The following is a 27,231-nucleotide window of genomic DNA, read 5'->3' on the forward strand; positions in this document are numbered from 1 at the left end:
ATTTATGATGAGGAGAAGCTGAATGTGAGTAGTGGGTTCTGTTACAGGTCCATCATCAGAGCTGGCCTCCTGCTATTAAAACAATCAGATTGGAGATCTATCATTGGACGGGAGGGATGGAGCGACGGGGGTGGAGCACTCACTGTTTCCTGTCACAGCCTCAGCAGTGCACAGACACTCTCCTTGCACACCGCCATCTTTCACCCAGCCTCACACTTGCCCGCCCGCCGTGCTCGGCCAGTGCACGCCGCAGACAACACATCTATCTGCTCCCCATTGGGCTGCTTGGCACTGAGGCCTGTTCAAAAGAGACACAAAACCTAGTGGCTTCTCTCACATAGTGTACTGCAAGCACATGCTACTGAGTACCAACACACACACGCACAACGTTCACTTTTCACATAATTAAATGCTTCATTTAAAATCAGGCTTTGATGATTTCTCTAGTAACACCTTGTCATGGCGCGGGAGTAGGCTTGAGGGAGAGGGTGGTAATTGCATCCCTGTAGAATGGCTGGTTAACTGGGAGGATATGCAGAGCAGTAGGGATTTACCACACAGCATAGGTCCACTGCTTCCTTTCTCCAGAACACTCACAATACCCAGGGTGGGTATACACAAGAATGTAGTGTGTGTGTGTGTTCATGACGAGAATGTCAGTGTCTCTCTCTGTGTGTGTGTGCATGTGTGAGTTCCAAGCATAAGCGAACAATTTAACAGGCTAATGTGTGAGCAGTATGTGTGACCACAACTAAATGTGTTTCATGATGTTTTCCCCAACAAAAAAATACCACCTCCAATATTTTAAGCCTCCAGGCCTGATTTGACTCCAACCTGAAGATGCTGCATTTGTCTTTGAAAGGGAATAGAGCGATGGATGGATGCTGCAAAACAGATGGATAGGTTGGATGCTTGCTGGAATTATAAATGGCATAATATGATCCCAAATGACCTTCAGGAAATATTCTCCTATCACAGGAGTACACAGTGAGTCCTCCACATCCATATTGTAGTGAGACAACAAACATGGGTCAATGGAGAAACACTCAGCTGTCATTACTGTAATACTCAGCTGGCATTGCGCTCTTCCATTTCGCTCAAAGGCGCTGCAGATATCCAATCACATTAAACACAATCATATGTTCCAGGAATAGATTTGAGATTCATGCAGCAAACACACTAATTCCATAAAACCCAATTTGTTTCCTCCACAAAGGGAGCAATACACTGAAATTAATCTGCAGAAAGCCTTTCCTGTAGTTAAAAATAACTAAAGGTCTCATCATTTGAGGCTTGTATATCTTTGTAGTCGCTCAAGGGATATGCTTTTGTGACATGAAAACTATCTTATGAGTACACATCTATAACATCCATAACATTTCTGTTGCAATGGATAACATTCAGTGTACAATAAAACCTAACTCTCCCTGGATTGCCTTGAAGTGATACTGAAGTATTAAAATAGACATACTGCATTTTCTGAGTTTCTCCAAGAGAGAGTGAATAGATAATAAAAAACGGTATTTTACTCCATAACCTACAAATCGATGTGTCGCAGGAGGTCTATGTTTTGAATGTAATCATCCTAAACAATTTTGTACAAGTATGATTCCGCACTGAACAGCAATACTACCAGGTAATTGTAATATAAATGCTGTAACTGTATAAGTGAATGTTTGCCTTTATGTGAGTGCAATGTGCAATGAGTGCAAAGTTTGTTCAGTTCTTAGATATATATCAGATGGTTTGGATGAAAGTGCAGCTTGTGTTTTTTTGGTGAATCAATTTAATTTGTCCAGAAATATTTGACTATAAAACATCTGCAGCCCTACTGTAGGCTTGAGAACGTAATAGCGGTAGTTAAGCTTTGATAAAAATCCAGCATGTCTTTACAGAGCTCCATCTGAGGGAGAGAATTATCAAACATATCTTCTCACAGACTCACACTCTTCAAGAGAATAAGTGAATAAATTATTTGTAGGATTTCTTTCCATCCATACACACACTGTATATACCCTGTTTAATTACCATAGGAGACGCTAATGAGATAAATAATATGAACGGAGACAATAGCCCAGTGTGTTTACTTAAGATTGCTCAAGCTTGGGAAAAACAAATCCCTCATGTATACATTACAATAATCCCAGAACCAGAGAATCATGAAACAACATTTTCCACCTTTAGATCAAAGTAAAGCACCATCTAATCAATGCGTATTAAATGTGTCAAAGATCAAAACAGAGTTCTCATCCTTGCATTGCCCATTGAGCTGGTATCATATCCCAAAGTACAGAACTTTGCCACAGATCATCAGTCTGATCATTGTCTATGGTCTATTTCAGGGCGACCAAACTGGGGACAGTTTGTTTTGTCCCGCCAGAAGGTTCCAGAAAAAAAAGAAAGGAGAACGATTGTAGTCAAGTGAATGCGGCCCTTAATTCATAGAACCGCGGTTACATGAGTAACCTCCGATATCCGCTTAACCTTTTGACGCATAAAGATATTATCAACTGGTTACCAATGTAATTAGAGCAGTACAAATACATGTTTTGTCATACCCGTGGTATACAGTCTGATATACCAAGGCTATCAGACAATCAGTATTCAGGGCTCGAACCACCGAGTTTATGAATATTAATAACGCCCCTTACAAATCAAGTTATTTTTGCACGCGGTACCATAATTCAATGCTGCTGTTCTAGAACTTGGTTGTTGATTTTGCCGCTATTCTCTGCACCCCTCACTGAATCAAGACCACATTTTATGCTTCATATTAGGCGTTACAAATCAGTATTTTTTAACCACTCAATCTCTTATTCTTCCTGCCTATAGTAGTAGCAGCGAGTATCTATAGTATTATTGATAATGATTTAATTATCATTATCATCTATATTACATGTATTATTATCTGAAAGAGGCTTTGGTATTAGCCTGTGAGAAAAGGCGGGAAACTGCAGGAGCTGAAACTGCTGTGATTGATACAATAGTGGTGAACAAACAAAGTGAGAATAGGGAATAGCATATATCACATATGCTGACCATGGGAAAAGCTGGCATCCTAAATACTTTATGTATTAAAAAAAAATGAATTTAATTTATTCATCCCCGGGGAAAAAAAATAGGCTACAGCAGTAGTAACCATTTTAACATCAAGTCAACCTTATATCAACACTGGACATGTAGCTTACAGATGCCTGCCTCGTCGCCAAGTGAGGAAGATATTTCACAATCATCAAATTTGGTGAGTATTATGGCTTGGATAGGTTTAAGCCTGGTCGAGGCAGAGGAGAGTGAGCAACAAAATGAGGTAGTTTGTGTGGATGATCAGATTGAATGGTGTGTGCGTGTAATCAGTTACAGTACCAGTCAAAAGTTTGGCCACACATTTACATTACATTTAAGTCATTTAGCAGACGCTCTTATCCAGAGCGACTTACAAATTGGTGCATACCTACTCATTCCAGGGTTTTTCTTTATTTTTACTATTTTCTACATTATAGAATAATAGTGAAGACATCAACACTTAGAAATAACACATATGGAATCATGTAGTAACCAAAAAAGTGTAAAACAAATCAAAATATATTTATATTTGAGATTCTTCAAAATAGCTACCCTTTGCCTTGATGACAGCTTTGCACACTCTTGGCAGTATCTCAACCAGCTTCATGAGGTAGTCACCTGGAATGCATTTAAATTAACAGGTGTGCCTTGTTAAAAGTTAATTTGTGGAATTTCTTTCCTTCTTAATGTGTTTGAGTCACCATCAGTTGTGTTGTGACAAGGTAGTTGTGGTATACAGAACATAGCCCTACTTGGGGGAAAAAGACCATGTCCATATTATGGCAAGAACAGCTCAAATAAGCAACGAGAAACAAAAGTCCATCATTACTTTAAGACATGAAGGTCAGTAAATCTGGAAAACGTAAAGAACTTTGAAACCATCAAGCGCTATGATGAAATTGGCTTTCATGAGGACTGCAACAGGAAAGGAAGAACCAGCATTAACTCTGCTGCAGAGGATAAGTTCATTAGAGTTAACTGCACTTTAGATTGCAGACCAAATCATGTCTTGACAGAGTAACAGACACATCTCAACATCAACTGTTCAGAGGAGACTGTGAGAATCACATCTTCATGGTCAAATTTCTGCAAAGAAACCAATACTAAAGGACACCAATAAGAAGAAGAGACTTGCTTGGACCAAGAAACACAAGCAATGGACATTAGACCGGTGGAAATCTGTCCTACATTGGCCATATACCACAAACTACCAAGGTGCTTTTTTCACGGCTCGAACCACCCGGTTTATAAATCTAATTATAAACCGGGTGGTTTGACCCCTGAATGCTGATTGGCTGAAAGCTGTGGTGTATTTACAAAAAATATATATACTTTTTACTGTTCTAATTACATTGGTAACCAGTTTATAATAGCAAAAAGGCAACTCTGTAGTTTGTTGTATATGGTCAATGTACCACGGCTAAGGGCTGTATTCAGGCAATCTGCATTGCGTCGTGCCTAAGAACAGCACTTAGCCATGGTATATTGGCCATACCACACACTTCGTGCCCTATTGCTTAAATAAATATCTATTTGTCAGCACGCGATCCACCACTCAGATTATATTTTGAACCAGCAAACCCAAAAATGTGAGCACCCCTGGTCTATGTGATAGCACAGGTTAACTGCTAAAACAATGCATGTTGCTTTAATGGTAAGTAATGGTAGCAATTAAGAGGCCAGTAAGGTTTCCAAAATATGCAGAGGAATTTCATGTAATTTGATAGTGCAAAAAAAAATCAACAGGCAGTTAAGCAAGAAAGAAAATAATCTCACACATGCAAACACAGCTCACAAATAAATAAATGTCTTTCTCTCAGACACAGACTCCATAAAACCACATGCCCCCTACCACACGAGCAGCAGAAGCCAAGTGAACACATCCCTCTCTCGATGTCTCTCACGCTCTCAGTGAAAAAAAACACACAGGCCCTCCCACACCCCCCATGTTTGTGTCTTGGAGGCTGTCTGTGGTTAGGGCTCACACACGGAACATGTTGTGTCTCTCTCATCACAGCAGTGGATCTGCTGAAACATTTCATTTACCAAAGGAAGCGGAGCACAGACGATAGCCATTTGTTCCGTGATCACTGTTGGTGTCTCATCTGCTCCTCTGTTAACCTTAGTTTGGAGCACAAATATAGTCATCACAACATAAGCTCTAAATTAGCTTTCAAGTGTGAAGGGATGTATGAATACATGAACGCAGGAAGGTTCTCTAGTGTGTGTGTTTCCTAGTGATCATACAATATATTGCTCTGCTGATCCATACAGTAGTATATACACAATACATATATTATATTGTAAGTCTAGTGGATGACAGAAGACGTAGTAAAATTGTGGGTAAAGTGCTTAACAGTGGGAAGTCATTAGAGTGCAGCAGTGGGCTGCACAGCTTTGATAATAATTGAGAACACTGTTTGGGCAGATTCCTCCTCAGTCCCCCTAAAGTCACACATGAAAGGCATTGACTAATACAGCCATCAGCGCAGGGGAAACAGGACCAAACCATGCATCGCTCCACTCCCCTCCAACTATTGACAAAAACAAAACTTGAAGAAGACAGCTGCTGATTTGTAACTTGGCGACAAACCCCTTCAAGCAAATAAAGCAGTCATGCCAGTTTTTCTGAAAGAAAAAAATCCATTAGTTTCACTGCTGCCAAGGTCAATTAAACAGCTGGAAAATTTTGCAGAATATAGTTAAAATAAAATCCCCCAAAACACGTTATCTTAAGCAATTTATTTCATTTTATCTGATGCTTCTATTCCCTTTATTGGTGTCTGGGAGCTCTGCCCAATTTGGTCTCCTCCTATAAGAGGGTGATCATAAGCACATCCTGGGACTTTGAGGGAGGGACTGTGCTGACGCTGCTGTTGTTCAAAGGGGTGGGCCGGGCAGGGATGCAGCAGCCGGGGAGCCAGGCAGACAAGGACCTGCGCTCAGCACATGGAGCGCTCTCATCCAGGAACAAGGAGAGCCCAGGGGAACAAATACAACTACACCCCCCCAAAAAACGATTTCAAAACAACAACAACAAAACAACAACCCAAAAAGCCTCTTGAGCCAGCGCTGGGTGATTGCCAGCTGCACTCCAGATTACAAGGTTCTGAGAGAGCCTTTTTGCAATCTCTCTGAGATGTATCATCTCCAGCTCCTTACATTAATCAGTTCAGCTGGAGAGGGAAGGATGGCGACATGCAAACTGCTCAGCACGACGCGAATGAACTCATAATCAGCAATCAGATATTCTATGTAGCCAGTGGGGCTGGGATGGGGTGGGGGGCTCAACTCAGAAAGGTCAAGGGCCTCTCCACTGCCAGCCTACCACCATCCACCCTCTCTCTCTCCCTCCCTCCCTCCCCCACATTGGCCCTGTCCGAATAGCCATACTAGCGTACTACATGCTTAAATTGCAAGTATGTACTCATCGTCGCATACTATTTATAACATAATGTTTCGTGAAAGTCAGCCTTTTAGCTAAAGTAAAGGCACGGCAGGCTGCAAAAAACAGTCTGTTTTTAAAGATGTACGTCTTATATTTGATCACTGCAGGAGACTATTTGCTCATCTTCTTTGCCATCATACATTTGTTTTTTTGTTTACTTTGAAAGAACTATCAAATCTCGAAGCACTCCTTTAATCCGGTTTTAATGCATTGCGGGTGTAAAATTCCCCAAAAGTTTACAATTCATACATACTACATGAGAAGCCAAAATGAGTATGACATCTGGGGATTTAAAGCATACTACATTTTTGAAAATGGCACATACAACGGCCTACTATTTAGAATGCTAGTATGGGTATTTGGACACGACCACTGTCTCTGTGTGATTCCTCATGTGTTGATCACACTGCTCCACTCACTGTATAGTAGAGGAGCTCAAGGCAAAAACACTGGAATGTTTATTTGATGCCATTATAAGTGAACCAAACAAATCTGTGAGGTCAAAAGATCTATGCAATTTACATCACACTGGTTTGAATACAATTGGCTAATTTACAAATAGAAAAAAAGGAGGCAATAAATTATTGGCTTGGATGAAGAGGTATTTTTTCAATAGCATTCTGCTCCTGAATATGTCCTGTGTTTTCAAACTATAACATATTTTAAATCCTTTCATCTAGTAATTAGTACTGAAGCAAGCAGCATTTACTTTAATTCCAACAAATATATGTGCATAAAAATCAAATATAAGTGGTCTGTTGCAACAAGGCTGTTTTCCAATGTTATTTATGATGATCATAATAAGATGCATTTCACACAGCTTAGGTTGGAGAAGTCGTTCCTAAAGCCCATAACCTTGAGAGATACTTTCACTCAAAGGCCTGCATGGGCCTCTATCAGGCATTCCTCCATTATCTGCTCCATTCTGCTGTGTCGTGGCAACACATGACCAGAGTCAGGACAGAGGCTCTCAGATGGGGAGGGCCCACATGTCACAGTTTCATCCTGTTTCTTTCCATTACCTGCATGTGATGTGAAGTACCCCGCTGGGACAGCACCCCCTAGTGCTGCGGAGTACTACTCCACCTGAGTGGTTGTGTTTCTCTACACGCTGAAGGACATGCAGGTGCCTGATCAGAGCTCAATGATGCCATTCCACAAGTAGCCCCCCTGAAGGCCTCTGCAGGGACATCTAATCAAACTGCTCACTCAGTTCCCTCTCTTTTGTAATCACGTTGTGTCACGGTATGCCTGTTGCGACGATCTTTGTTCAATTGTTTTTTATGCCTGTTCCCTGATTTCATCAACATTCCAGTCACTACTCATTTATTATCTCTCATTCCCTCCCTGGATCCATGTATGAGCTATAGCAGTTCTCCATGGAGAGGAGATGCATGCCCCAGCATGTCCCACCTCTAACCTCTGGCATGAGGTACCCCTGTCCCCCTTATCGGGGTAATCTAGTGTAGCTAGCTGTAACATGCACATAACACAACATAACAGTGCTGAGTAGAACAGGGTGGTGCTCCAGTCAGAAGGGCCTTGCTTATGTTATGTGTGTGTTATTTCTTACATTATTAGCCCAGAACATTTTTGTGTTGTTACATACAGCCGGAAATAACTTTTGGGTATCAGAGTGGCAGTCACTCACCAGCATTACGACCAGGAATACGACTTTCCCGAATTGGATCCTTTGTTCGTACCCCCCAGGGAAATTGAATTTATCCCAGAGGCTGCTCCGAGACGCCATCAGCGGAGAAGAGGTATTGGGAGTGGACTTCTAGTCCGACTCAGGAGGTGTGCACACCATCCACTGCTTCCAAGTATATTACTCGCTAATGTTCAGTCTCTGGACAATAAAGTAGATGAGCTCCGGGTGAGGATCTCCTTCCAGAGAGACATCAGGGACTGTATCATACTCTTTCACATAATAATTTCTCTCTCCAGATATACTGTCCCCGTCCACAAAGGCAGCTGGGTTCTCAGTACATCGCGTAGATAGGAATAAAGACCTCTCCGGGAAGAAGAAAGACAGGGGTGTATGTTTCATGATTAACTACTCATGGTGTGATTGTGATAACGTACAGAAACTCAGGACCTTTTGTTCACCCGATCTTGAATACCTTACAATCAAATTCAGACTGTATTAACCCCCAAGAGAATTATCTTCAGTTATAGTCACAGCCGTGTATATTCCCCCTCAAGCCGATAACACAGCAGCACTCAAGGAACTACACTGGACTTTGTGCAAAATGGAAAGCTGCTTAAACACTTGACCACCACTACTCCAACTTCCAGGATGCCTACAAGCCCCCCCTCACTCCCTCCCGCCCTCCCTTCGACAAATTAGATCATTACTCCATTTTGTTCATCCCTTCCTATAGGCAGAAACTCTAACAGGAAGTACCCATGCTCAGGTCTATTCAATGCTGGTCTGACCAATTGGAATCCATGCTTCAAGATTGTTTTGATCACTCAGACTGGGATATGTCTGCGTGATATGTCTGTGTGTAGCCTCTGAGAATAACATCTATGTATACACTGACATGGTGATTGAGTTCATCAGAAAATGTTATTCCCACTGTGACGATTAGAACCAAACCAAATCAGAAACCGTGGATAGATGGCAGCATACGCGCAAAACTGAAAGCGCAAACCGCCGCATTTAACCATGGCAAGGTGACTGGAAATATGGTCAAATACAAACAGTGTAGTTATGCCCCCTGTAAGGCAATCAAACAGGCAAGAGACAAAGTGGAGTCGCAATTGGCAGGGTCTACAGACAATCATGGATAACAAAGGGAAACCAGCCATGTGACGGACACCGACGTCTTGCTCCCAGAGAAGCTAAACACCTTCTTCACCCGCTTTGAGGTTAACACAGTGCCACCAATGCAGCCCACTCCCAAGGACTGTGGGCTCTTGTTCTCTGCAGTCGACATGAGTAAGACATTTAAACGTGTTAACCCTCGCAAGGCTTCCGGCCCAGACGGCATCCCTAGATGCGTCCTCAGAGCATGCGCAGACCAACTGGCTGGAGTCCCAGTCTGTTGTCCCCACTTGCTTCAAGATGTCCACCATTGTTCCTGTACCCAAGAAAGCAAAGGTAACTGAACTAAATGATCATCACCCCGTAGGACACACTTCTGGTATCATGAAGTGCTTTGAGAGTCTAGATAAGGATCATATCACCTCTACCTTACCTGACACCCTAGACCCAATTTTGCATACCGCCCTAATAGATCCACAGACGATGCTATCGCCATCGCACTGCACACTGCCCTATCCCACCTGCTGTTAATTGATTACAGCTCAGCCTTCAATACCATAGTACCCTCCAAGCTCATCAGGGCTTGGGGCCCTGGGTCTGAACCCCGCCCTGGGCAACTGGGTCCTGGACTTCCTGACGGGCCGCCCCCAGGTGGTGAACGTAGAAAACAACAACTCCGCTTCACTGATCCTCAACACAGGGGCCCCACAAGGGTGCACACTCAGCCCCCTCCTGTACTTCCTGCTCACCCATGACTGTTTGGCCACATATGCCTCCAACTCAATCATCAAGTTTGCATACAAAACACAACAGTTGTAGGATAAATTACCAACAATGATGAGACAGCCTACAGGGAGGAGGTGAGGGCCCTGACGGAGTAGTGCCAGGAAAATAACCTCTCCCTCAACATCAACAAAACGAAGGGCATGATTGTGGAAACAGCAGAGAGAGCACACCCCTATCCACATCGACGGGGCCGCAGTGGAGAAGATGAAAAACTTCAAGTTCCTCGGCGTGCACATCACCAACGATCTGAAATGGTCCAACTACACAGACAGTGTGGCGAAGAAGGCACAACAGAGCCTCTTCAACCTCAGGAGGCTGAAGAACTTCGGCTTGGGCCCTAAGACCCTCACAAACTTTTACAGGTGCACAATTGAGAGCATCCAGTTGGGCTGTATCGCCGCCTGGTACGCCAACTGCACAGCCCTCAACCGCAGGGTTCTCCAGAGGATGGTGCGGTCTGACTAATAATTTGATTTGATTTGATCACCGGGGCCACACTGCCTGCCCTCCAGGACACCTACAGCACCCGATGTCACAGGAAGGCCAAAAATATCATCAAGGACAACAACCACCCGAGCCACAGCCTGTTCACCCCGCTACCATCCATAAGGCGAGTTCAGTACAGGTGCATCAAAGCTGGGGTCGAGAGACTGAAAAACAGCTTCTATCTCAAGGCCATCAGACTGTTAAATAGCCATCTCTAACCGTCTACCACCCAGTTACTCAACCCTGCACCTTAGAGGCTAATGCACTATATACATAGACATGGAATCACTGGTCACTTTAATAATGGAAGACTAATCACTTTAATAATGTTTACATACTGCTTTACTCATTTCATATGTATCTACTGTATTTTAGTCAATACCACTCCGACATTGCTCGTCCTAATATTTATGTACTTCTTAACTTCATTCTCTTACTTTAGATTTATGTGTATTGTTGTGAATTGTTAGATATTACTGCACTGTTGGAGCTATGAAGACAAGCATTTCGCTACACCCACAATAACATCTGCTAAATATGTGTATGGGACCAACAGGATTTGATTTGATGTCACTCTTAGGTCAATTACAGCAGAGAACCCCTCTTTTTCCATCAGCCAACCCTTGACAGATAACGGTGAAACAGCCCACAAACAATTGTTTCTCTTCTAGCCTGCCACTTCACACTTACCTAGCGCACATACTGTATTTGATTACAGCTGAGAACTGAGCAGCTTGGCTTGTCAGAGAAAAGCAGTTCAACAGTGGGGTGAGGTGAGGGGACCTGATGGAGCTGGGGATAAGATACAGTGCCTTCAGAAAGTATTCATACCCCTTGACTTATTCCATATTTTGTTGTGTTACAGCAAATTCAAATTTATAAAATATATATTTTTAATTTCACCCATCTACACACGCACATTTCTGGGGAAGGGTATAAAACCATTTCTAGAGTGTTTAACGTTTCCAAGAGCACAGTGGTCTCCATCATTCGGAATTGGAAAAATATGGAACTACCCAGACTCTGCCTAGAGCTGGCCGTCCGACCAAACTGAGTAAGGGGCCACACAAGATGCAAGATGAACCTTGGTCAGGGAGGTGACAAAGAAGCCAATGACCACTCTGACAGAACTTCAGAGTTCCTTGGCTGAGATGGGAGAATGGTCTCTACAGCACTTCACCAATTTGGGCATTATGGGAGAGTGGCCAGACGGAAGCCACACCTGAGAAAAAGGCAGGACAGCACACCGGGAATTCACAAAAAGGCATGTGAAAGACTATAAGATCAATAGGCAAAAGAGTATGTGGGCTGATGAGAGAAAAATGTAACTCTTGCCTGAATTCAAAGTGCTATGTCTGGAGAAAACAAGGGACAGCTGATCACCCGTCTAACAACATCCCCGTTCCTGTGTGGCTCACTTGGTAGAGCATGGCACTTGCAACGCCAGGGTTGTGGGCTTGATTCTCATGGGGGACAAGTATGAAACATGTATTCACTCACTACTCTAAGTCACTCTGGATAAGAGTGTCTGCTAGATGACTAAAATGAAAAACTTGAGGCATGGTAGCAGCATCATGCTATGGGGATGCTTTTCAGGGACTGGGAGGCTGGAGGGATCAATGAATGGAGCCTAATAAAGGCAAACCCTTGATGAAAACTGCTTCAGAGTGCCAACAACCTTAGAAAGTAAATCTTTGTCCTAGTCTAACAGGACAATGACCCCAAGCACATAGCCAATGCAACCCTGGAATGGCTTCAGAACAAGAATGTGACAGTCCTTGAGTGGCCCAGACTTGAATCCCATGGAAAATCTGTTCACCAAAATACTCAAGGAAGAATGGGAGAAAATCCCTAAATCCTGATGTGCAAAGCTGATACAGACATACCCAAGAGGACCCAAAGATGTAGTTGCCGCCAAAGGTGCTTCTACTAAGTATTGACTGTGGGGTGTGAATACTTATGTCAATTTGATATTTCTGTATTTCATATTGAATACATTTGCAAAAAATTAAAGAGACAAATTTTCACTTTGTAATTATGGGGTATTGTGTGTAGATGGGTGAGAAACAAATTTATTTAATCCAGGTTGAATTCAGTCTGTAAAACAACAAAATGTAGAATGAATATGAATACTTTCTGAAGGCACTGTATCTGACATGGAGGAAGAGAGACAAGATAGGTTTGTCTTTGGCCTTTTTTAATGGGTTTATTTACTGCAGCATTGGAGAGGAGCACAAAGGTAGCTAGCAGGGGAAACAGCTGAACAGTGCAGGCGGCTCTGGGGAGGGATGTATTAACTCTATCTCTCGAGTTCCTCACCTACACATCTCTATACCCCCATCTCTCCATCTCCCTCCCCCTTCTCTCTCAAAGCAACCCCGGTGCCAACACCTCTCTCCTTATGTGTCTTTATTCCTCAGCATTTGAGTCAGACAAAACGCAAAATCAATAATGCTTTTTCTTCCCCATTTCCTCTTTGATGCAACTTCAAAAGGCCAGTGGACAGCCCTCTAGAGATCTGTGGAGAAAAAAAGGCAATGCTACAAGACACGCACAGAATAAAAGTACTCAGAAAACCATTCCCCTCTTCAATCTGTTAAATCGCTCTTAACTTCTTTGCCCCGGCAGGAGGAGCTTGGGAGGACAATGCAGGTGCAGGAGAGTGCCAGCAAAGAAGTCAGAGAAACACACCATGGATGTAATATCAGATCAATAATATACGGTATAGATCATAAAATGACTGTGTTGAAATTATATCCATTGTGAAAATGTATGCATATCATGGACATGCTGTGATTCACATTCAGACAACAGGTCAATGGATACTGAGACTACAGATAAACACGGATACTGCATACAGAGCTGTCTCTATCTAAAGGCCCTTTGAAGACTGACAGCAACAGATAATCCCCTTTCTGCTCTTAGTGCACAATTCACTGGCTACTCTCAATACACTCCTCTAATGTCTCTCGCTCTCTCTCTCTCTCGCTCTCTCTCTCTCTAAGCTGAAAAACAAACATTCCTCTAAATGTATGTGTAAAATGATCTATTTCTGTATGTGAATGTTGAGGTGGAGTGATTGAGTGGTGCAGGACCAGGTGGACCTGTATTGAGTGTGTTATGAGGTGTGCGTAGGGAGTATTACAGCACCTTTGTAGGGTAGGCACTCCTAAATGCTAAAGGACGGGAAGACACTTCAAATAATCCATATGTGTGTGCACTTAAATACAGAGTGAGAGTTAAAGCAGAAAATGACCTCTTACATTAGAGCTATCTGCTCAACAGGGAACTGTCAAATCAGAAATGGGATAATATTGTAATACTATGTATATCCTGAGTTATCGACTTCATGAGCCACTGTGTTTGTATGAGACCACACCTTGATTAAAAATAAGGCAGGAGAGTGTGATCTGATATAACCTCAAGTTAGTGAGTGAGTTAATCTGTCAGGAGTGTGAGGTGTGACTAGCATTGCCAATCTGTCAGGCATCCTCAAGTGCTAGAGTGGAGGGCATATCATGGCACAGTGTAGCCATAGCCACAGCCATAGCATACGGCAGGGTACAGGGTAGGAGTATCAGTAGTGGGTTCTGCCCTGTGTTAGGCTCAATCTCCTTCCTGCAGTCTCCTCTATCACTCCAAACTGCACGTCCCTGTCCTCAGAGTCTCTATGGAGCTAAATAAAAAATCCATGCTCTCAATGGGCAATCAATATCTCATTAACCAGTCCGTCCACACGTGGCCAGGCAGCCAGGATGTGCGTCGGTCAGTCAGTCGGTCTCACAGCGCGTTCCAGACAGCGGCACACCTCACACTCTTTAATAACCTGTGGAAATGCGACTCCGCACCCTCACCTCAAGGCATTGTGCAGGAAGAGATCTGAGCATACATGGCTCCTAAACACACCAAATTTCTCTCTAAGAGACGGCTGTTAGCTTACTAACTACTCTTATATTGCCATTAGTAATAATGGATGGCTGGATGGGCTCTGAGAATACGAATTCGAACTCAAAATATTTTTCATAAACACAGAGGCGATTTAATATAGTAACATTAAAACCAATTAGGTAAATTATACTATAAAAATACATTATACTATAAAAGCCATTTTTTTTTAGAATTTTTTACATTTTGATTATAACAAATTTTTAGGATTAGGTAAAAAAAAAATGATGATCAGTCTCTCTTGTTGTGGTGAGACTATTCAGACAATATTATGTAAATGTTTGTTGATCTGATATGAATGAAAAACGGGACTTTGTAAGAAACATCATTCTTACCTGGTCACTCTTATTTTCAACCCTCACTTTTGGGCAAACATTTGCCTTCACATTGATCTGTTTTGATTTTAGACTGGCTTTCTGTGTTCTCAGTCCCTAACTGGATAATAGCCAATCTTGTTAACCTCTGTTGTGATGCTGGAACCCTGCAGCACACAGCGGTAGTCCAGAGCACTTCACCCGCTTGCTGATAGGAAGAGACAAAGAGCACCAAAGCTACAGCAAATATTTACTGCCTTATTAACTTGGAATTTATCTGTACGTTTTCTCCATCCCCTGAACAATGTTTACAGTCTAGTAGACACTCGTGGTAAATCTCATAGTTATGCACTGTCTGTATGCAAAACAGAAGCTTCATATTCATATCTTGATGACAGGTTAATTATAATGTAGATGAAACACACTTTATTTTTTTCTGTCTTTTGGTACATCAAACGTCTTTCTTTAATTATGTAATTAATATTTTGAATTTTCATCTTAATTGTGCTGAGTAGGCTGGCTAATTTGCATGGGGTAATGAGAGGGATGTTTCCATTACAGGTAATTAGGTACTTGTGAGGCAGTGGTGTGGCTGTGCGACTGGAAAGAGAAAGAGAGAGAGAGAGAGAGAGAGAGAGAGAGAGAGAGAGAGAGAGAGAGAGAGAGAGAGAGAGAGAGAGAGAGAGAGAGAGAGAGAGAGAGAGAGAGAGAGAGAGAGAGAGAGAGAGACCATATCTCTGTTGAAAAGTAGCGACATATAAAACACAATCTCTTGTAAAAATACATATCAATACACAACTCCTCTGGGTGAGTACATGCCAGCATGGCCTGGAAATATTTTCTCTGTCTCAGATTGTTCTGGCAATTGTCACATAGAAACCTCATTAGGAGGAAGGATGTTTGATGTGCTTTTTACATTTGCAACACAAACCATTTTTTTGAAAATCTCTATGAAAGTGTCCTATACATACCTCCTGTAAGACCCTATGATATGTGAACCGTACATGATACAGACAACATCTTGGTGTCATTAAACTAATAGTGTTCTCTAAAATATGGAGTATCGCTACATTGTGAAATAACATTTTACACATGAATGTATTCCACATTAAAAATATTAATATGAATATATCAAAAATACCCTTTTCTATTTTGTTAATTTTTAGACATATTGTTTTAAACAATATACTCTATAAGTACATCACATTTTCAGAGTAGGCTCTCTTTTAAAGTTATGATCAGTTTTATGAGCACCACCAACACAGTTTTTTATTCCATGTGTAACTCTGTTGTTGTATGTGTCGAATTGCTACGCTTTATCTTGGCCAGGTCACATTTGCAAATAAGAACTTGTTCTCAACTAGCCTACCTGGTTAAATAAAGGTGAAATAAATAAAAAATAAATAAATAAAACAGTTCATAGGAAAATTGATTCAAAGATAACTCCCTCTGCTGTTGATTTGCTGAATGTGCAGTCTTACAGGAGGGCTGTGATTGGTTAATGATCTATGTATAAAATTGATAATTTCTTCAAACGTAGCAGAGAGCCCACTCTGGAAATGTGATGTGTTTGAAGAGTATACTGTTCCAAACATCATGCCAAATGGAAAATCAAAAAGGGTTTGAATGTCACAAATCCCGCTGAAGGTGGTTCCTCTTCCTGATCGGGCGGCACTCGGTGGGTGTCGTTGCCGGTCTACTAGCTGCCACCGGTCCCCTTTTCTGTTTCAGTTAGTTTTGTCTGATGTGTTACACCTGTTTCTTGTTTGGGTTTTGATTTGGGCTATTTAAACCAGGTATGCCCGCCTGCTTTTGTGCGGACTTGTTTTTCTGTTTATGTGGTGTGTATTCTCGTGGACTATTTTCTCCGGACTGTTTGGTCCTGCTTTTGGGCTGGTTTAAGTGATGCGCCTTAGTGTTTGGCGTTACCGTTACTTGTTGTTCTGGATTAAAATATCACAATTAAACTACTTCTGCTCTCTGCGCCTGACTTCTCCACCCACTACTCCTAGAAGCCGTGACAGAAGCTCGCACCATTCCTATGGAGTCAGCAAGAGCAGCGACCACCCCTCTTCCATCAATGGAGGAGCGCGTCCTCCATCATACAGCCATCCTCCATCGGATCGATTCGGCGTTGGACCAAATGATGGAGAGAATGGAGCGATGGGAGAGGAGTGATCTCCCGACTTCACCCCAGCTCCTCCACTGACACTTCTCCTCCGGCGGCATCCGGTCCCAGCGCGTTGTGTCTCGCGCCCCCGAGGGAGTACGATGGAGCGGCGGCTGGGTGCCAGGGGTTTTTGCTCCAGCTCGAGCTATACCTGGCTACCGTTAGTCCGACTGAGAGTGTGAGCCTCCTCGTCTCCTACCTGACGGGTAGAGCCCTGCAATGGGCCAACACAGTCTGGAACGGCCCAGACTCGGCTCGGGACCACTACCCGGAGTTTACCCGCCGTTTTTGACCGACTGTTTCACCTCAGACAGGAGACGAGGAGTGCGCAGGACTTCACGTTGGAGTTCCGGACCTTGGCCGCTGGTGCGGGGTGGAATGACAGGGCCTTGATGGACCTCTACCGGTGCAGCCTCCGGGAGGACGTCCACAGGGAGATAGTATGTCGGGACACCACTCTCTCCCTCGACGAACTTATAGACTTGTCGATCCGGCTGGACAACCTGCTAGCTGCCCGCGGGCGTTCAGAAGGGGTCCTGTCAGTTCCACCTCCCAGCCCTCCTGCTCAAACTCCGATGGAGTTAGGGGGTGCTGCATCAAGGGGGACCGGAGGAGGAGGCTCCTCCTGCACCCACTGTGGTCGGAGAGGACACACTTCCGACCGGTGCTGGAGGAGCTCGTCTGGGAGTCTCGGTCACCCCAGGTGAGTCAACACCAAACTCACCCAGATCTCCCTGTTGGTCACATGTTTTTATTAATTTCTTTCCCTGTGTTTTCTCCCTCTCTCCAGCATAAGGCGCTAGTCGATTCAGGGGCAGCTGGGAGTTTTGAGGATCGCGGACTCGCCCGTAGGTTGGGAATTCCGTTGGTGCCGATAGATCCGCCCTTCCCCGTGCACTCCTTAGATAGCCGACCGTTAGGGTCAGGGCAGGTCGGGGAGGCCACGGTTCCACTGGACATGGTAACGCAGGGGGATCACAGGGAGCGGATCAGTTTCTTCCTTATCGATTCACCTGCGTTTCCAGTGGTGCTGGGGGTTCCCGGGCTGGCCGGTCACAATCCCCGAATTTCCTTGAAACAGGGGGCTCTCCAGGGGTGGTTAGAGGAGTGTTCAGGTAGGTGTATAGGAGTTTCCATCGGTGCCACGTCGGTGGAGAGTCCAGATCAGGATTCCACTGTGCGCATTCCCTCATAATATGCCGATTTGGCTATCGCTTTTTGTAAGAAAAGGGCGTCCAAATTACCACCCCATCGACAGGGGGATTGCGTGATAAACTTCCAGGAGAACGCTGCACTTCCCAGGAGTCACGTGTACCCATTGTCACAGGAGGAGACGTTGGCTATGGAGACATATGCCACAGAATCTCCGAGACAGGGGTACATTCGGTCCTCCATGTCAACCGTCTCCTCGAGTTTCTTTTTTGTGAAAAAAGGAGAGAGGTCTGCGTCCATGCATTGATTATCGAGGTCTCAATTCTATCACAGTGGGGTTTAGTTATCCGCTACCTCTCATTGCTATGGCGGTGGAATCATTCCACGGAGCGTGTTTTTTTTCACAAAACTGGACCTCAGGAGCGTGTATAATCTGGTGCGTATTCGGGAGGGAGATGAGTGGACAACAGTGTTTAGTACCACATCTGGCCACTATGAGTACCTCGTCATACCGTATGGGTTAAAGAATGCTCCAGCCATCTTTCAATCCTTTGTAGATGAGATTCTCAGGGACCTGCACGGGCAGGGTGTGGTTGTGTATATTGATGACATCCTGATCTATTCCTCCACACGCGCCTTGCATGTCTCCCTGGTGCGCAAGGTACTTGGGCGACTGCTGGAGCATGACCTATACATCAAGGCTGAGAAATGTGTGTTATTTGTATTGCTTTTAATCTTTTTAAATGAATTTATCTTATTAACACTTTGTTCTAGCTAGCTATTTGTGTAGGTTGCTATCAAGTAAACGGAGCCGTTTCCTTCCTGGGTTATCGCATTTCCACCTCGGGGGTGGTGATGGAGTGTTACCGCGTTAACTACCGGAGGTTTATCCGGGGTTTTGCAGCTCCTATTACCTCACTGCTGAAGGGGGGGCCGGTGCGTTTACGGTGGTCTGCTGAGGCGGACGGAGCTTTCAACCGGTTGAAGGCGCTGTTGACTGACGCTCCCGTGTTGGCACATCCGGACCCCTCTTTGGCGTTCATAGTGGAGGTGGATGCGTCCGAGGCTGGGGTTGGAGCTGTGCTATCACAGCGCTCGGACACACCACCGAAGCACCGCCCCTGAGCGAAACTATGATGTGGGGGACCGGGAGTTGTTGGCTGTGGTGAAAGCCCTGAAGGTGTGGAGACACTGGCTTGAGGGGGCTAAGCACCCTTTCCTCATCTGGACTGACCACCGCAATCTGGAGTATATCCGGGCGGCGAGGAGACTGAATCCTCGTCAGGCTAGGTGGGCCATGTCCATTACCAGATTCACGATCTCTTATAGACCAGGATCCCTCAACACTAAGGCCGACACGCTGTCCCGTCTCTATGACACTGAGGACCGGTCCATCGATCCTACTCCCATCCTTCCAGCCTCTAGGCTGGTGGCACCGGTGGTATGGGAGGTGGACGCGGACATCGAGCAGGCGTTATGCTTGGAACCTGTGCTTTCACAGTGTCCTACCAGTCTTAGGTATGTGCCGCTTGGCGTCCATGATCAATTGATTCGGTGGGCCCACACACTACCCTCTTCAGGTCATCCAGGTATTGCGAGAACAGTGCGGGGTCTTAGGGGGAAGTACTGGTGGCCTACCTTAGCTAAGGACGTGAGGCTCTATGTATCCTCCTGTCTGGTGTGCGCTCAGAGTAATGCTCCTAGGCACCTGCCTAGAGGGAAGCTACAACCCCTCCCTGTTCCACAACGGCCCTGGTCTCATCTGTCGGTGGACTTCCTTACCGATCTTTCCCCCGTCTCAGGGAAACACTACGATCCTGGTCGTTGTAGTTTTCTAAGTCCTGCCGTCTTCTCCCGTTGCCTGGTCTCCCTACGGCCCTACAGACTGTGGAGGCCCTATTTACCCACGTCTTCCGGCACTACGGGGTGCCGGAGGACATCGTTTCTGATTGAGGTCCCCAGTTCACGTCCCGAGTTTGGAGGGCGTTTTATGGAGCGTCTGGGGGTCTCGGTCAGCCTGACCTCTGGTTACCACCCCGAGAGTAATGGGCAGGTGGAGAGAGTTAACCAGGAGGTGGGTCGTATTGCCAGGACCCGCCAGGAGAATGGGCGGGGTACGTCCCAAGGGCGGAGGTGGCACAGAACTCACTCCGCCACTCCTCCACGAACATGTCACCATTCCAATGCGTGCTAGGCTACCAGCCGGTCCTGGCGCCATGGCATCAGAGTCAGACCAAAGCTCCTGCGGTGGAGGAGTGGGTGCAGCGCTCTAGGGAGACCTGGATGGTAGTCCAGGAATCTCTCAAGCAAGCTGGTGGATGGCAGAAGAAGAGCGCTGACCACCACTGCAGTGAGGCCCCTGTGTTCGCACCAGTGGACAGGGTCTGGCTCTCGACCCAAAACCTGCCCCTCCGCCTGCCCTGCCGGAAGCTGGGGCCGCAGTGTGTGGGGCCATTTAAAGTCCTGAGGATAAACGAGGTGTGTTATAGATTACAACTCCCTTGTTACTATTGTATTAACCCCTCGTTTCATGTGTCTCTCCTCAGGCCGGTGGTAGCTGGTCCCCTACAAGAAGGTGAGGTGCCGGAGGTCCCTCCGCCTCCTCTGGACATCGAGGGGTCCCCGGCATACACGGTACGAGCTTCTAGACTCGAGATGCTGGGTGAGGGGCCTGCAGTACCTCGTGGACTGGGAGGGGTACGGTCCGGAGGAGAGGTGCTGGGTACTGGTGGGGGACATTCTGGATCCATCACTACTAAGGGATTTCCATCGCCTCCATCCGGATCACCCTGCGCCTCACCCTCCGGGTCGCCCTCGAGGCCAGGGTCGGCGCGCTGCGGGGGCCGCGCGTCAGGAGGGGGGTACGGTCACGAATCCTCTTCCTGTTCGGGTGGTGCTCGGCGGTCGTCGTTGCCAGTCTACTAGCTGCCACCGATCCCCTTTTCTGTTTCAGTTAGTTTTGTCTGATGTGTTACACCTGTTAGAACTCCTAGAAGCCGTGACAATGAAGGATATGAAATCATATTTTTTAATATAGACACTCCAAAGTATAAAGCGTATAATGACACCAAGATGTTGTCTGTACCATATTGTTCACAGATCATAGGGTCTTACAGGAGGCATGTATAGGTCTAAAAAGGGCCTAACATGACCACTTTCATCATGATGTAACAATCAAATAAGTATCTATTTGGAAAGGCTTCAAATCCTCAAAAACCTATTCCAGCTCATTGATGTATTGTGATAAGATTTAACTGAATAATGACACTATTGGTTAAAGGATTCATTGCAGACCTGCCCTTACACAGTAATGAATACATCTTGATTCAAGGCAGACCTACCCTTGTACAGAAATAAATACATCTCGATTGAATGCAGACCTACCCTTATACAGTAGTAAATACATCTTGATTGAATGCAGACCTACTCTTATACAGTAATAAATACATCTTGATTGAATGCAGACCTACTCTTATACAGTAATAAATACATCTTGATTGAATGCAGACCTACCCTATATAGTAATAAATACATATTGATTGAATGCAGACCTACCCTTAAACAGTAATAAATACATCTTGATTGAATGCAGACCTTCCCTTAAACTAATAAATAGATCTTGATTGAATGCAGACCTACCCTTAAACTAATAAATAGATCTTGATTGAATGCAGACCTACCCTTAAACAGTAATAAATAGATCTTGATTGAATGCAGACCTTCCCTTAAACAGTAATAAGTAGATCTTGATTGAATGCAGACCTACCCTTAAACAGTAATAAATAGATCTTGATTGAATGCAGACCTACCCTTAAACAGTAATAACTAGATCTTGATTGAATGCAGACCTTCCCTTAAACAGTAATAACTAGATCTTGATTGAATGCAGACCTACCCTTAAACAGTAATAAATAGATCTTGATTGAATGCAGACCTACCCTTAAACATTAATAAATATATATTGATTGAATGCAGACATACCCTTAAACAGTAATAAACACATCTTGAAAAATAACGGAAATTGAATCTGGAATAAAAACTGGAAAGGGTAAAAAATGTATTTGATTTTGCACAGCTACACCAATAAAGAAATATATTTCTACATTTTCCATATTCAAAATAAGTCTATATAAAAGGGTATTGGGTTAGAGGGCTGATCTTTCAAATCTGCCTCAGTGTCACAAAATGTCATTCTCCCACAATTTCACACATCTCTGTCAACTACGTAATCTCACTCTATCACAGGAATTTCACACATTGTGATCAAGTGCGCGGTCAAAACTTCACACAACTGTCCCTCTCGGGAAAGAGAGGTCAAGATCATACTCTCAGAATTGTCAAGTCTCGGTGTAATTAAAAAAAAAAAAAAAAGAATGCAGTGGAAAATGCAAAAATGTTTCCACACAATGTTTCCATTGTGTTTCCACATGTATTAGAAATGCAGTGATTGGTGAGGATGCACTGTAGCATCTAACACACAATGACAGCTGCCTGAGCTTCACAGTGACTATTTTCTGTGTGTTTGTGTGTATGTGTAAGAGCACGTAATGCTTGGGTATGCATATGTGTATATGCAAGAATGTGTGTGTGTGTGTGTGTGTGTGTGTGTGTGTGTGTGTGTGTGTGTGTGTGTGTGTGTGTGTGTGTGTGTGTGTGTGTGTGTGTGTGTGTGTGTGTGTGTGTGTGTGTGTGTGTGTGTGTGTGTGTATTTGTGCATGCATACATGAGTTTGTGTGTGTGACTGTATGATGGTGGGGGTGGGAGTACTGGGATTAAGCATGCAGGATCACGACACTGAGACTGGGAGGAGGACCCATCCTTGCTCCCATGGCCATGCTTGTATACCCAACTCCCAAAAAATAGGTCAGTGGAACACAAGAAACACAGCAGCATCAACTCAAAGAATCCTAGTCTGCCAGTTGCGCCAGCCAGCGCCTTGTCGCCCCGTCTGCAAGCTACGTTCAACACTACCAGTCTGCCATGCAACTCTCCCCTCCGAACAGGCAAACACGTCCTCTGGAATGGAACAGAATTAATACCCAAGGATAAAGAACTGCTAAAGGGACCCCTGAACCCCCCTGAAACCCCCGTCCACCCCCCTATGTCTACCCTTCAAAACATGGAATTGTCGCAAGAGCTGGAGGGCTGTATTTCTCATCAGAAAGAGATCAGTGCTATAGTATGACCACACTGACTCTAATTTATTAAACACACACCAGCACAGAGAAAGCACACATAACAGATACCATGAGAGTAACAGTACTATCCACTTAAGAGAAACATCCCAACACACACGTCTTATCATCTGTTTTGAATTTCGAACTTGGTTTCCTCCCAGAATAGATTTTTTTTCCACAGCTTAATTCCCTGGTAATAAACACATTCTGAGGCAGTCTCTCTCTCTCTCTCTTTGCAGGAAACTGAAATGGAGAGTTGGCAGGCAGTGAATAGAGAGAAGCTTCACTTCCCTACTTGTTACTCTAGCTGCCTATTGCACCGTGGAAACAGCATGCATGCATTCTGCTCTTACCTTTCATAGCTGAAATCACAAAATACATCATTAAGCTCCGAGTCCATAAGAGAGCACTATCACCAGCGCAAAGCCCTCCACTGCTGTCTCAGCAGCAGCTGGCCAGCACAGCTCTGTCTCTCAGCCTCCGAGCATGAACACACGAGAATCCATGTGACTGTGACATCAGCACTCATGTCCGTCCGCCTGTTCCCACCCCCTGCCTTTGATTGGCAAAGCAGGCAGCCAGTGGGGGCGCTGAGAGCTCAGGCACTGTTTGCATTGCTAAGGCTTGTCTGAGGGCTCGCTAGACACAGCACACTTTCACTATCTTGTCTTGCTTATCGTTTAGTGCCAGGATAAAGTCATAACAATTTCTCTGCCAGAAACAAAAATTCCATTCCCTTTTTTGCTTTCATAATGTAAGGAAAATAGGAAAACTAAGGAAAGAGAAGAAAAAAGTTAAAGAGAGACTCGAATAGAGAAAAAAGGGAAGATAAAATAAGTAGACGAATACATTCAATGAGAATGAGGGAAGGAGATAATATAGAAAACAGAGAGCAAAATGGAGATAATCTAGAGAGGTTGTCTAATTCCCTGTGGCTCAGTGATAACAGAAGTCCTCTCTTCATCTTCTCTAGATGGTACTACTCATTCTGCCTCCAGATGTCTACCTGCAGAGCAGAGGGGGGGCCTTAATGAGCCCAGACGGACGAGTGTAGGACGGATGAGTGGAGGTTCAGCCCATCCCCTGACCTCTCCACAGGACTCACACACCTCTCATCTCCTCTCCCCCTCTCCCACGGCTCACACACGCTAGGTCTGGCAGGTGAGAAAGGGGAGATAGTGACGAAAGCCCACAGTGACTAGCGGATGAGTTTCTCTCTATTGTTTTCTCTCACCCTCTCCCTCTCCCCCTCTCTCCCCCTCCCCCTCTCTCTCTCTTGCCCTCTCTCTCTCGCTCCTCTGATAATCTGTTCAGACCCCTTACCAGCTGGCACTATCTGACACAATATTCTGTTCATAGTGCCATCCGGCTCTGGCCAATAACCGGGTTCATTTTGAATTTCCATATCATCCCTTCTCAAGAAATATTCAAAATACTTCATTGTATTATTTAGACATCTTTCATGCTAATAGTTTGGATTGGCAGTTTTACCAAATTAATTTGCAATTTTTGACATGCCCAGTTATTATTTGGCAAACATCCCCCTAATGTTCCATGTGTATATGTCTACAGCCAACTTGTCCTATTGGTACTGCTGCAGGAAGGGTATACTGTGTATACAGTAGGGATCACGACCTATGATACATCAAGTATGCAAATGAACCTCCTGCCCATGACGCCATAAATCTAGGCAATGGACGTGTTTCATTACGACCTCTACATGATCCATTTGAGAAACTATAAACACATTAGCTCCTGTTATGTCAACACGGGTCTGTCACTGCACACAATCTAATGAACAAAATATAATTTAGCTGTAGATATCATCAAATGAAGCGTGTCATGGTTACAAATGAGTGAACGTGATGAGGTGGTAAACACATTTAATTCCCCCGTGACACTGAAACCTAGTGTCTCTCAGGTTGGATAACCACAATACTCCGTGTTGCTCTCTATATAAGTCAGTCTGCTGGCCCACGTAGAGCCAGGTTAAACTGTCACTTTCAGCACAGAAAACACTGTGGTGTGGTTGCCTTGGCTGTGTGCTACTAGTTGCTACAGTATCAGTAAGTCTAAAATCAGGAGCCATCTCACTGCTGTTGTTGTGAGGTCCTTGTTTATAAAACAGCATGGCTTTGGCCCCTGGGTGGCCAGGCCCCACTGTGACCTCACATACACTCTCTCCTGGCTGCACTCTGCTCTGCACTTTCTTCCCAGACTTTCAGATGACTGCAGATATTAACAGTTTAGTCTAAAGGCTGCTTATCTCTTAGGAAAGGAACATCTACACTACACTGTCTGTGTGTGAAAGAGAGAGTGGGAAGGATAGAGTCGAGTTTGTTTGTGTGCATTGTGTCTGTATGTTTACTGTACGTGAATCTGTGTGACTTTTGTAAAACCTTGTTTGAGGACAATGTGTGAAAGCACCCACCGGGCATCATTGACACAATAAGGATCAGACAAGCTAAATGCCTTCTATGCTCTCTTCAAGGCAAGCAAAACTGAACCATGCATGAGAGCACGAGCTGTTTCAGATGACTGAGTGATCACTCTCTCCGTACCCGATGTGAGTAAGACCTTTAAACAGGTTAACATTCACAAGGCCGTAGGGTCAGACTGATTACCAAGTTGGCAAGTGTGTTCACAGACATTTTCAACCTCTCCCTGACCAAGCATGTAATATCTACATGTTTCAAGCAGACCAACATATTCCCTGTGCCCAAGAATGCCAATGTAACCTGTCTAAATGACTATCGCTCCGTAGCACTCACATTTGTAGCCATGAAATGCTTTAAATGGCTGGTCATGGCTCACATCAACACCATCATCCCATCCCTGGAGGCATACCGCCTGAACAGACCCACAGATTATGTCATCTCTATTGCACACCACACTGCCCTCTCCCACCTGGACAAGAGGAACACCTATGTGAGAATGCTGTGCATTGACTTCAGCTCAGCATTTAACACCATAATGCCCTCCAAGCTCATCACTTAGTTAAGGACCCTGGAACTGAACTCCTCTCTCCACAATTGGATTCGGGACTTCCTGATGGGCCACCCCCAGGTGGCGAGGGTAGGCTAAAACCCATCTGCCTTTGCTGGCCTTCCACATGGGCCCCTCAGGGGTGCATGCTTAGTCCTCTCCTGTACTCCCTGTTCACCCACACAACATTGTGGCCGTGCACGACTACAACACCATCATTAAGTTTGCTGACGGTGGTAGGCCTGATCAACATCGACGATAAGACCCTATTTGGCTGTAATATTATCACCTCTCGAAGAGCATACTCACAACTACAAATGTCTGATTATTCCATGCAAAATAATTTAGCACATTTGCACAGTGGCAGCAGGTAGCCTAGTGGTTAGAGCGCTGGGCCAGTAACTGAAAGGTTGCTGGATCGAATCCCTGAGCTGACAAGGTAAAAATCTGTCATTCTGAGCAAGGCAGCTAACTCACCCCTCCCTGGGCGCTGTGGATGTCAATTATGGCAGCAGCCTGCACCTCTCTGATTCAGAGGGGTTGGGTTAAATGTGGAAGATTCAGTTACACAACTGACAAGGTATTGCATTTAGCTCTATCATCAGAGTTATACAGCAAATAACTGCATGCTTTCAGGAGCCGTAGATATCAATTGATCGTGTACTGTAATTCCAGAGTTGTGAGGGTGCCACCAGATGAAGATCATCAAAGGAAAATTGTTAATGCTTTTTCTGACTTTTGTGACACTCTCCTTGGCTGGTAAATGGCTGTATGGGTTTCTGTGGCTAGGTGCTGACCTAACATCATCGCAAAATGCGCTTTCTCCGTAAAGCCATTTTGAAATCTGACACAGCGGTTGCATTAAGGAGAAGTCTATCTTTATTTGTATATTTAACACTTGTATCGTTTATCAATGTTTATGATGAGTATTTCTG

At 44.6% G+C, this 27,231-nt stretch overlaps 1 protein-coding gene across 3 annotated transcripts in view; it reads right to left on the reverse strand.

Annotated features, from left to right (window-relative positions):
• LOC118396713 (nuclear receptor ROR-alpha A) overlaps nucleotides 1-27,231 on the reverse strand; it is a 288,021-nt gene that overhangs the window by 52,422 nt on the left and 208,368 nt on the right. The window contains exon 1 of one of the 3 annotated variants that reach the window (XM_035791087.2): nucleotides 23,665-23,818. The exons of the other annotated variants lie outside the window; for them this stretch is intronic. Within the exon in view, the coding sequence (XP_035646980.1) occupies nucleotides 23,665-23,695 (31 nt within the window). The 5' untranslated portion in view covers nucleotides 23,696-23,818. Of the gene's footprint in view, nucleotides 1-23,664; nucleotides 23,819-27,231 lie in introns of those variants that run through there. 3 annotated transcript variants of the gene reach the window in all.

This window comes from Oncorhynchus keta, chromosome 17, assembly GCF_023373465.1.
Source record: "Oncorhynchus keta strain PuntledgeMale-10-30-2019 chromosome 17, Oket_V2, whole genome shotgun sequence".
NCBI lineage: Eukaryota > Metazoa > Chordata > Actinopteri > Salmoniformes > Salmonidae > Oncorhynchus > Oncorhynchus keta.